Here is a 12,308-nt window from a genome sequence, read left to right on the forward strand (position 1 = left end):
CTTTGGTTCAGGTTGTGATCCCGGGATCTGGGATCGAGTCCCGCATCGGGCTCCCCGCAGGGAGCCTGCTTCTCCCTCTGCTTGTGTCTCTGCCCCTCTCTCTCTCTGCCTCTCTTTCATGAATAAACAAAATAAAATCTTAAAAAAAAGAAAATCTAGCTTATTTCTGGGATGGACAGGGGCTTAAGCCCAACAATTGCCGGTAGACAGTTCTCCCTGAATATCTCAAGGTGCAGCCTGGGTGGTCTGAGCAAAGGCACTGAGAGCTGATTTAGGAAGGTTCATCCACAAGACATTCCAGTAAGCTGGAAAGCTCCAAGATGCTTCCCCTCAGAGACAGTCCTGGATAGTAAAGATAAAAAGTTCACCTTGCCCTCCCTGGGGATCTGCTTATATTCCAGGTGAAACTAAAATCCCTCTTTTTCTCTCTCTCTGCAGAAGGGAGGACAGGCAGGTCCCCAGCAACCCTATAATGAGTTCACCTTCCTCCTTGTAGGGTTCCCTCCTCCTCCTTCTCCAGTGGGGACGAAGGTTCAGGGAGCTGACATGGTGTGTTGCTCTGTGGCCGCTTCTGCCACAACTAATAAACTTTGTCTCTGACCCAGGGGGCCGTGGCTTCTGTCGGTGTATATATGGTGTGTATACGGGGCATGTGCTTGCAGACGAAGCTGCTGGCTTGCAAGCAGGCAAGAACCTCAGACCCTCCGCTGTTTCTGACCTACGGGGATGATGGAGCCCAGGGCTCCTACCATGGCACACGCTTTGAGAGGAGAGAAGCCCTGCCTCTGCTGGTCCCAGCACTCTGGCAACCTCTGTGAGAGCCACCCGGAGAGGCGTTTCTCTCGTGTTCCCACTACATATTCTATTCAGGCTGTGTAAGGACAAGCAAGCCTGATCAGAGCTACCTGTGGGGTTTCTTCCCCTCTCCTCCCTTGGCCAGTTTTTTGTTGTTTTTTTTTAAAGATTTGATTGATTGGGATCCCTGGTGGCTCAGCAGTTTGGCACCATCTTCAGCCTGGGGCATGATCCTGGAGACCTGGGATCGAGTCCCGCATTGGGCTCCCTGCATGGAGCCTGCTTCTCCCTCTGCCTGTGTCTCTGCCTCTCTCTCTCTCTCTCTCTCTGTACCTCTCATGAATAAATAAATAAATAATTTAAAAAAAGATTTGATTGATTGATTTATAAGAGAGAGAGAGAGAGAGAGGGAGCGAGAGGGAGCATAAGCAAGGGGAGTGGCAGACAGAAGGAGAGGCAGAAACAGGATCCCCACCAAACAGGGAGCCTGATGTAGGGCTTGATGCCAGGACCCCAGGATCATGACCTGAGTGAAAGGCAGATACTTCACCAACAGAGCCACCCAGGTGCCTCTCAGCCAGTATTCTTGAGTCATTCTTGAGCCAAAGTCAGTAGGTGGCCAAAGCAGGCCTGATGTAATAAGGAAGGCACTGGGTGCTGGGATGTCACCCCAAGAACTGCAGACCCCAGGCTGTGAGAGGGGTATGACAACCAGAAAACCTCTCTAGAAGAGAATTCTAGTGATCATGAGGACTCAGGTTCAGGTCCCATGGAGGAACCAAGGAGCTAGAATCAGAGACTCTTAAGCTGGAACAGAAGCCCTCTAGAGTAATGGGATGTCACAGCAGCTTTCAGTGATTGAGTTCTAGCCTGGAAGAGGGACCAGGACAGACCTAGAACCAATGAAAGGACTGTACCAGTGCCTTCTACCTGTGCAAGGACAGAGAGGTACCAGAGATGGACAACTAGGGAACAGCCTCTGAGGCTCTAAGAAGCTAGTAGATGCATGGATTTAAGCAGAGGGTGAACCGTATTCACATGGATGCTCTAAAGGGATTTGGTCTGGGTGAGGAAGGAGAGGGAGACTGGCCAGGACCCTGGGGTCCTTCTGACCCAAACAACTTATAAAACTATGAGATATGCATGAGCTATAGATGTGCACGGCACCGGCAGACAGCGATGAACACAAATAGGAACGCAAGTGACACTCCTCCCTTGCGGTGCCTTCGCATGGCGCACACTAGGTGGCCAGAACAAGGGATGAAGATGTGGAATTGCCAACGGGGCAGGAGTAAACTCACTTAACAATGAGAATGACGACCACAATGTGGAAGCTGATGAAGTACAGCTTTGCCGCCTGGTGAGTCACCAGGGCGAAGCCACCTGCGAGGAGTGCAAAGCTAAGGAATCAAAGCTTCAGGGAACTGGGCAGGTGACCAGGATGCTCCTGGAAGTTCCTTTCGGTGCCCTCCCCCCCAAACCCAGGGAGCAGGCAGGCCCTGGGAGTCCGTCCCCTCGCAGAAAGGATATCATGCCACTGGTTCACCACCGTGAGCTCCATCAGCACGATGAATGAGGAGGCGAGGTCATTGAAGTTGTTCTTGCAATAGTGGTCTCGGGCGAATGCGGAGCCGGTCAAGGCTGGGTTCCCACACACCTGAGCTTCGGGAGTGGTGAAATTCGGGTCGAAGAACCGGACTTTGCCTTGGAATGCTTCCATCCCAATGATAGCAAAGACGTAGTAGACCACCTGGGAGGGGCAGCACAGGTCAGCAAGGGCGCATCGAGCTGCAGCTGTGCAGGGCGGCGAGGAGCCAGCAGGAGGGGCGGGAGAATCATGGACACGGATGCGGGTGGACCCGGCAGGAAGGGCCACACTGTGATTCCGGAGTGGCTGCCCGCCCCAGCCGAGTTTCAAGCATGTCAGGGTGGGGAAGGGTGGACCAATTGGCTCTTCTCTGCTGGAGAAGCCTGAGCGGTCCTACGGAGGAGACACAGGACCCAGCCAGCTGGACCACAGCACCGCCTCTCCAGTGGGCTTCTACAGCCCAAAACAAAGCTGCTGGGCAAGTTAGTGGGTTAAATCCTCAAGAAACAACAGCTGGGGGATGCCTGGGTGGCTCAGTGATTGAGCGTCTGCCTTCAGCTTGGGTTGTGATCCCAGGGTCCTGGGATCGAGTCCCACATTGGGCTCCCCACAGAGAGCCTGCTTCTCCCTCTGCCTGTGTCTCTGCTTCTCTCTGTGCCTCTCATGAATAAATAAATAAATAATCTAAAAAACCAAAACAACAGTTGGCCCATTAGGAAAACAATAATAAGGCTGTATCTTAATCCCATTTTTTATAAGATGAATTTCAAAGGTACCATAGGGTCCAATGAAAAAAAAATAGAGTAGAAGAAGTCCCCACTAAGCATGACTAAAAAAGATAGAAGATTATACAATAATCTATAAAATAAAAGATTAGCAAAGACGACTATATAATTAATTTAAATGATTATACAGCTCCCAAAATAGACAAAAATCCTTTAGGTGAAGGAAAAAAAATAGAAACTCAAAAAACAAGTGACAGAGAAGGAAAAGTAATTATGCTAGAAACAACTTACCGATAGCCTATTTCCTGAATTGGCAAAACACTCCTGCAAATCATATTTTTAAATTAACAGAATGGACCAAGGATATGAACACACTGTCTACCGAAAAAATAAGCACTAAGTGGCCAAAAGAACATGGAGAAGACACTCAGGCCTGTGAAACAGGACAGAAGTGCATGTCAGAGCCACACAGCACCATTCTGTCCCATCGGACTGGAAGACGTGCAATGACTCATAAGCCCCGGCTGTGAGGGGTGTAGAGGCACAGGCTGTGACATGCTGTCGTCTGGACTACACAGGAAGCATGACTCTGGACGGAGCCACTGGCCGACCAAAGTTTGAACACATTTACCTTTTGACCCAGCCTTGCTGCCTGGAAATGCATCCAGCTGGAACAGAGGCACTAAGATGCAGGTGCAAGGACCTCACTACATCAGCTGTGGTGGAGAGAAAGTGACACCTCCTAGTGGTCTGTCAGTAGAGGGGCTAGTTGGACGTGTTCCAGAGTCTTCCCTCAGTGGGACACTTTTAATCATAGCAGAGCCTACACGATGCATGTGTCCTCAAAGTCGTGCAGCATTCGTGTGGATTATTCTATCTGACTGAACAATAAACTAGATACATACACACAATTATACTTGTTGTGTACATGGAGATATTGAGGAAGAGGAACAGGAAAACTTTAATAATGGTTATCTCCAGGAAAGACACATATGGGGAAGGGAAATGGGTGACCTAGAGTCTGCCCTTTGTTCTTCTGTACTAATAGAATTTCTTACCATGAGAACAGGAAAGCAAAGTGAGTACCCTGTGGCAGAGTGACCACCTTCATTCACAGTGTGGAACTTCTCCTAAGCAGGAGGCGACAGCCCCCATGCATCCCTGGGTGGCTGTTCTCACCACTGGGGATGTGAGGAGCAGGTGGGCTTTAGCCACAAGCAGAACAAAGAAGGATCTGAGGTTGGGGGGTGGGGGAGGGACAGGCAGCCATGAGCCGGAAGGAGCCTGCACCCCTGAGAAGCATCTGCTAGTCGTGCTGACCTACCCAGGCTGTGGGTGACAAAGAAATCATGGCCGAGTTAACCCACTGCAGTTCTGGTGTCTCTCACAGTAGCTGGTGTACCTTAGCTGGTATATGCCCAGTGTTTCCAGACACTGGATATTTCTAAAAAGGATTACACGAAATCAGTGAGTCTCATTTACTTAATCTCCCTTTCTTTTCCTTGCTTAAAATAAGGCTTACGGAGAGTTGCCAAGAACGAACATCATACTGCTTAGTTCACATAGAACAGCCACAAGAACAAGCCACTTACCAAGACAAGTCCACCAAACGTCAGTATCGTGGGGCCAATGTTAATTAAGGTGGTCACGATAAGCCGGAATCTAGGATAAAACAAAGTTTCTAGCACAAGGCGGCAAAAGGGGAAGCCAGAAAGTAAAGCTGACACCACGCGAGCAGGTTTCATTTAATATCTCTTCCCCCCAGGACTGGATCTGTTCAGAAACTGTCAGGAATTTGCCTTTTTAGCTGTGCACCACTGGGGGAATTATTTAACCTCCCTGAGCTTCGTTGTAATCACCTGTAAACAAAGGCTAAGAAAAGCCCCCCTCTCAAAGGTTGTTGGAAGAATTTCACAAGACAATGGTTGGCATACTCAGGTTAGCATTAGCTGCCTCCACAGCCACTGTTATGCAGCCACTGTAGAGCCTGCATGGTTAAGGGAAGGGGCCACAGGGATGAAAATGATCGATTGAACCCCTGCCCTCAGGAAGCTGACGTTTGAGTGCTCTTTGCCATCTTCGAAGGCTCCCCTGCCTGCCCTGACATGCTGAGAGGGGGCTGGGTCCTCCATACAAGTTCCATTCCAGGCTCATAATGGGGGGGTGTTTATCATTCTGAGGCAGGAGCGATTTCCAGCAGGGCCCAGTGTGGGAACCACTCGGGTGCACATGACTCCCTCTTTACCTCTGAATACTGACAATGATCCTTAGGAGCCGGAGTATCCTCAATATCAAGACAATATCCAGTATCTGCTGACTGTTGTAATTTCCTGCTAGGACAGAAACCACAGTTGTTTAACATTCCATTTTGTGAGTGCCTCTGGCTTGTCCCATGTATTCAATGAGGTCTGAGACTCTGTGGGTTCAGGGGAGAGACGCGGCTTCACTTCCAGAGCAGGACAGTGGCTCTGAGCTGTGAGGAAGCAAGTGCCACCTTGAATCACTCACTCGCCTAGCAAAGCCAAGCCACTCCAGGCATTCCCTCCTCCCCTGAGAGCTAGAGAATCATGAGAGCAGGTGTAGGCTTCAGGCCATATCTAAGAAATGACTGTGCATCAGGTTCTACAGAACACATTTCTTCAAGCCCTTCCTTTCACAATACTCCTTTCAGAGAGTTGTGTTATGAAGCTGCACCATCTCTAAATAACACCTTCTGCTGTCTACAGAAGGAGTGTGCATGGTGGGGTGGGATGTGCGGGTGCAGCCAGAGGAGGAGTAGACACAAGAGGGCAGAGGGCAAGGAACTATGCAGAATTCCAGCTCCAGCTGGACCCTGGATAGGGGGCCGAGATGGGCTGAGGGTCAGAGGCATGGAGGTTAAGCCATGAGACTGAGGGCAGGTCTGGAGAGGAGGTGACCAGGGCAGGATCTGGTGTGATGGATGCATACAAATATAACCTCTAACATACAGCTAAACACTAAGCTACCATCTCTCTCCAGAACATGAAACACTTCTATTAATTCCCTTGGGTACCCCCTGCCCCATCTCCAATGTCTTCCTTACTGCCACCCAGTGGAAGTTCCACAAAGACTATGGATGGAATGCATGATCCCAGGAGGTGGTGAGGCCGAGGGTCCATGGTACTGACCTGACTGAATGGTGGCGTTGGCCACAGTGGCCACCAGGGCTGCGATGATGATCAGCGTATCAAACCTAATGGTGCAGAAGCAAAGTTGGTGAAAGATCAAGGGAAAAGCCTGGAAGTTCAGGATGCCACTGATCCCAAGAAAACTTTGAATCCAGTATCTTAGGCAAAGCAATGATTCAGCCAAGAAACTGATTTCCATAATTTTTGAACAACAGAGACGAAGCAAGAAATGCTACATTTGAATGATCCAGTGATCACTCACTAGTGGCTCTAATGAACCACCCAAGGGTATGTGTAGCAATCAGCCAATTCTTGTCACTTTGTCTTCCAAAATAGCTATATGCTTGCAAGAATATTTTGGCACATTTTCAGAATACACAGTATAATCTTTCTAGGTATTAATTTTAATAAGTGCATGGTAACTTTGTAACTAAAGGGAAAATCCATCATATCGTTACTCTTCTGCCTAACAATAGTACCAAAGGACAATGGTGCCAAAGCACTGGACAAGACTAGCTAGTTCCCCTTTGGCCACATGCGCATGCTAGTGAGTTTCCTGGCACCAAAAGCAGTGATCGCAGAGATCCAACCCTGCCAAGCTGTTCGCTACTTAAGACAGGCATGTGTGTGTGTGCCTTGTATCTTTGTGTCCTGCCATTTCTAACATGCAGTGACATTTGAGATGGTCTGCAGCACATGGGTGATGGTTCAAGACCACGAGGTACACAGTCTGTAGAAGAAAGAGGCCACAGGTGACACATCTCATGTAGGAAAGAGCTTGTTAACAATCTCCTTGTCCAGGCCTACGTGCCAAGTTCTCTGATAAAAAGACTAGGGAGTGGGCCAAGGGAGCTATGGAAGGAACTTCTTGGATATGATGTTCAATATCCTTTCCAAAACCAGGATGCTGTGATCTGTGATTCTAATTTTAGCTAGAGTCAGTTGAAACTGACATCATAAATAACAGCTTGGTCTGAACCAGATGTTCCTACACTCTCAAGATTTCATTATCAGATACCCCAAAACTAGGCAGCTAGAGCTTGAAGAAACTATAACAATATTCCCCAAATGGACAGAGACCCCCCCCCTTTGCCCATGGACTCTAAGCCCCCCTCCACTCCCCAGAACACACATGCTCACCAGTTCCAGAACTGCTTCCTGCCAAAATAGGCTCTGGGCTCATATGTGTACAGTTTCAGGAGAATTTCAATAATATATAGAGAAAGAAAAAGCCATTCTGCGTTAGAGATGAAGGGTTTTTTCTCATCCAGAGCAATGAATATGGCATTTACTAGAATGATGACATCATAAACCCAGACAAAAATCCTGCCATGAGGGAAAAAAGAAGAGATTCTGTCATCACACATTTCAGTGAAAGGAGCATGGTCAGAACCTTCTAGCAGCCTCTGTGTTCCCGACAATGTCATGGTTCTGAGATGCCTCTCAACCCCATCCCAAAATTGGCACACACACATGAGCACACTCTGACTCAAGTACGTAATGGTTCCAGCACGGCCAGGGTCCTGAAATCCACCTGCCTCCCCCTGACACTGGGGCAGTCCTTCTGACCAAGGAGAAAATGAAGACCTGGTGATCAAGGACAGGGGGAATAGAGGTGTGGTTTTTCCAGGTGCCCCTCTGGTGGCATAGTCCCTGACTCAGATGAAAGCTTAGGCAGAACTGGGGCAAGTAGAAGGTTTAGGGCCTAGCATGGGATCATGATATCTCTCCCGCTTGCCCCTGGAAAATTAACATCCTTAACTAAGAAAGCTGCTGAAAAACTCTTTACCCCTAAGGCACACAAGCCTTTCAGGGGACTGACATGTCCATCATCCTCACCAAGTCTGAAGTGGGCTCGGCCCCAACTTTCCAATGAAAGAGCAGGCTGCTCTGCTCAGGTAGCTGTCTCCCATGCTGCAGAGAACCCCGGGTGAACCCTGGGATGGCACTGGGAAGACAGGAGGGGCTCCCACCCTACTGTTCTCTGTGAAGCTGTAGACCTAGGACCCTGGATGCCACATGTGGACACACAAGCCTCCAGCACATGAAACACATCAGTAATTCAAGGCTGGGATTAATGGGAAGAAGCTTCTACATAAAGAGCTTTGATAAATATCAAATGTCACAGGCTGAGCCACTTTCCAGGACTTCTCAACCATTCTCTTCCATGAAACATTAAATTCAAGGACAGCAAGAGGATGAGCCACTAATGATAGGAACACTCCAGGCCACGCATATGAAACCTAAGATCTGCAACTAGAATGAATGATTCTTTCTGGAGTCCACTTATTTGAGAATAAGAGAATTAATTGGCCTTCTTAACAATCATTCCAATAATTCAAATGCATGAGTTCTTACTATGCACTTTACAAAGTCAGAGCACCATATCTGAAATTAACTTCCTAATGATTTGGGTGGGGCTGGAACCTTCTGATTTCAGAGAGCGGTCAGCTTCTCTGGCTCAGAGAGCACATCCAGTTTGCGGCCCTTGAGCATCTTAGGAAATAGGGCAGAAGGAAGCATAATCAAGAAGCCTGTCCTAAAAAAAAAAAAGAAGCCTGTCCTTTTGGTTAAGGTCAAACATAGCATGTCCAGAACAAAAAGCAGCAAGCAAGGGGATGATTTATAGCTTCAGTAATGAAATATATTAAGTCCAAACAGCATTTGCAAACTCCTCTCTTTTTAAAGCAACTTGAGAAAAAACAGGCCCTATCTCACTTGCCTGTGCCGAACCATTCTCTGGACTGAGAGGCTTGCAGACGACTGGTATACCCGAGGCATCCAGTCTTCCAGTGGGTGTCTCCTGATGTTGATGGCAACTACCTGAATATTGAGGAGGTCAGCCAAGCGTAGAAAGTTCAATTTGTCTGCAATGGAAAAAAAAAAATGATCCCAAATGCACGGCCACTGTGATACTAAGGTTCAAAGGGTGACACTAAGTTAGCAGACTCTTGTTTCTGCGTTTCCTAGGTGAAGATCTGAAGCTTCAAAAGGTGAAGGCCCAAGGCCAAGGAGCCATCAAATGGCACAGCCACCTGTCCTCACTCAGATCTGCAGCCAACCCAAGGCAGCCAACACTAGCATGTGATTTTGGTAGTTCACAGATGCTGCTACCTCACCCCCTGCCTTCTACCCACCTACCTCTTCACATGGGCCATCCCTACTTTCAGTGTCTGCCTGACTTACCTTTCCAGCCTCCACTCCACCTCTCTTGCCTCTCCACCAAGCCTCCAAAGTAGCTGTAATCCACCTCCTTCCCCTTCCCTCAAGCTCCTATCCTCTTCTCTGCCCACCCTCCTTCCCTGCCCCTCCTCAGAGATTCACTCAAATCCACAGCTTCCACAACAAGTTGGCCCAAGAGCCAGTCCAAAGTTCACCGGACTCTTTCTGACCAGCCTGGCCCCATGTGGCTACAGAGCCAGTATTCTCCAGATCTGCCAAATGTCCACCTCTCTCCAACCAGACAGGCTGGATGCTGACTATGACTCAACTGGGTTGGTTTTCAACCCCATTTGTGTATGAACTTTCTGCTCCATACAATGTAAAGAATTTCATCCCAACAGATGAAATCAGGATATGTAAAGGATGTTACTGCTTCCTACAAAGTTCTTCTTATAATTTCTTTCCAAGTTTTCTTTGAAAACTAAGTTGACGCTTAGAAACAAAGTTGATGTTTGGAAAACTTTAAAAAAACTGTTGAAAGAAATCACCAGTGCAGATTGGGTCTAGCTGAGACAACAGGCAAAGGTTGGGATGGGCATTTTTTTATCCTAGAAGTCTTCTCATTCAGAGGGCCTGGCAGATATCCATAGCTCCATTCCAGTTTTCAGGAGCAAACAATGAATGATGGCTCTACAGTTAGCACAGCATGGATTGTGCGAGAAAGATGACGCAGAACTGCCATCAACAGATGTCCAAGCAAAGAACAAGCTTCAGTCCTGGCAGAAGCGAGGCTTCATCTGAGTGATGAGCCTGAATCAAATACAGCCTTGAGTGATGTCACACATTCATGTTGCTATTTTCCTCAACAGTTGTATGGTGCTAAGAACACAAAAGAACATGAATCCATAAAATTAGATGAAAAAACACACATAGGGGCAGCCCGGGTGGCTCAGGGGTTTAGCGCTGCCTTCAGTCCAGGGTGTGATCCTGGAGACCTGGGATCGAGTCCCACATTGGGCCCCCTGCATGGAGTCTGCTTCTCGCTCTGCCTATGTCTCTGCCTCTCTCTCTCTCTCTCTCTCTCTCTCTCTCTGTCTTTCATGAGTAAATAAATTAAAAAAAAACACACACATAGATGTCTTAGGATATCCAAGTTCCTGAGTCTTCAGAGTTAGAAAGAAAATATACATACATGTCTTAATAGCCAAAGGCATGGAACACCTACTCAGGCGGAAGTGCAAACTTGGAGAATTAGGTGACAGGATAACTTGGATCCAAGCTCCTGGGCTGCATGAACCCCACCATCACCAGTTAGGGAGACAATGACATGACAAGCATGGGTAGGATTTGGGTGACCTACTGACAGGAACCCAGCTAAAACATCATACGTTAAGCAACCTAACCAAAAGGGAATCTATTAGTCTCACCGGTTCACATTTTTTCATCCAGAAGATTCAGTAGAACAACAACAACAACAAAAAGAGAATCAATAGTAATTTTGTATTAAGAAGGAACTTATACTCATCGGACAGTCTTATGTTGAAGATCAGAAGTCAGCTAACTTTTTCTGTAAAGGGCCAGATAGTAAATATATTAGGCTTTGTAGGTCAAATGATCTCAATTTTAACTACTCAGTTCTGCTGTTATAGCGTGAAAGCAGCCATAAATAATACACAAATGAATTAGCATGGATGTGTTTCAATAAAACTTTATTTACAAAACAGGTGGGGGGCCATATTTAGCTTATCGACCATAATCTGCCAACTATTGCTGTAGATACATTACTTCTGCCATATTCTCTTTAATTCTATTCAGCCCTTTTCTTCCCATATTGGTAAGTTTGTGTTTTTCAGTTTAAATACTGGATTAAGTTTTAACACTTTGGGTACTGGGGATCCCTGGGTGGCTCAGCGGTTTGGCGCCTGCCTTTGGTCCAGGGCGCGATCCCGGAGTCCCGGGATCAAGTCCCACGTCGGGCTCCTGGCATGGAGCCCGCTTCTCCCTCTGCCTGTGTCTCTGCCTCTCTCTCCTCTCTCTATGACTATTATTAATAAATAATTAAAAAAATAAAAAAAACACTTTGGGTACTAATAGAATTCCAGTGTTTAGCCCTGAAAACCACAAATGCTTATAACTGCTGATCAAATGGAAAAGATAAAATATTCACAGAAGTATTGCTATCCTCTGCTCGTACAGAGTGGAGACTACCATGAAGCATGTAATTCTGTTCAACTTTCTGTTATTAACACTGTCTCTGAAAGTGTTAGTTGAACAAAGGCGTCTTTTGGACATCTAGACTTAGAAATTACTGCCGTATCCTATCAAATATACCCTATGGTTCCTAAAAGCTGACAAATCTTTTTTTTTTCTTTTTTTTTTTAAAGCTGACAAATCTTATTGGCTGTCTCATGTAAAGATGTGGTTGCATTGGTAACAATATTTCAATCAACCATGCTATTTGGCAAAAAGTAAAATACTGGGGAGTCTACTGAGCCATAAGCTCACTGGTGCCTTCTTCTCGTCATATCTCTGAAAGTTCTCAGAATGAAGGGCCGATGACCCAGACTCCTTGCTGACTCCCAATCATGAGCCACCAAATAGAGATCGAGGTCCCAGGGCTGTGTCCCGGGAGTGCCTGCCTACCTCCTTCACCTGCTCAGAAGGTCATGAGCTACTTCTGCTGAATGTCTGTAGAGCCACTAGAGAGTAAGAGAATTACATTCAGGTGTAGCTTAGTTTTGTCAGTGTGGTGTCATCTGAAGCCTGGACAAGAAGGTCACATTTACATGAATAGGTAAATCTGCAGCAGATGAATTACAACTACTACAGTTCTGTCCTCCTGAAGCAAATGCTCAAGTCTGAGATTTATAAATTTATTTATTTAAAGAT

At 47.0% G+C, this 12,308-nt stretch overlaps 1 protein-coding gene across 1 annotated transcript in view; it reads right to left on the reverse strand.

Annotated features, from left to right (window-relative positions):
- Positions 1–12,308, reverse strand: part of LOC121492103 (two pore calcium channel protein 1-like) — a 40,886-nt gene that overhangs the window by 3,327 nt on the left and 25,251 nt on the right. The window contains 7 exon segments of the mRNA XM_041757411.1: positions 2,097–2,187; positions 2,326–2,545; positions 4,701–4,770; positions 5,354–5,438; positions 6,258–6,322; positions 7,398–7,583; positions 8,980–9,124. Coding sequence (XP_041613345.1) covers positions 2,097–2,187; positions 2,326–2,545; positions 4,701–4,770; positions 5,354–5,438; positions 6,258–6,322; positions 7,398–7,583; positions 8,980–9,124 — 862 coding nt within the window.

Source organism: Vulpes lagopus, chromosome 5 (assembly GCF_018345385.1).
Source record: "Vulpes lagopus strain Blue_001 chromosome 5, ASM1834538v1, whole genome shotgun sequence".
In the NCBI taxonomy this organism is placed as follows: Eukaryota; Metazoa; Chordata; class Mammalia; order Carnivora; family Canidae; genus Vulpes; species Vulpes lagopus.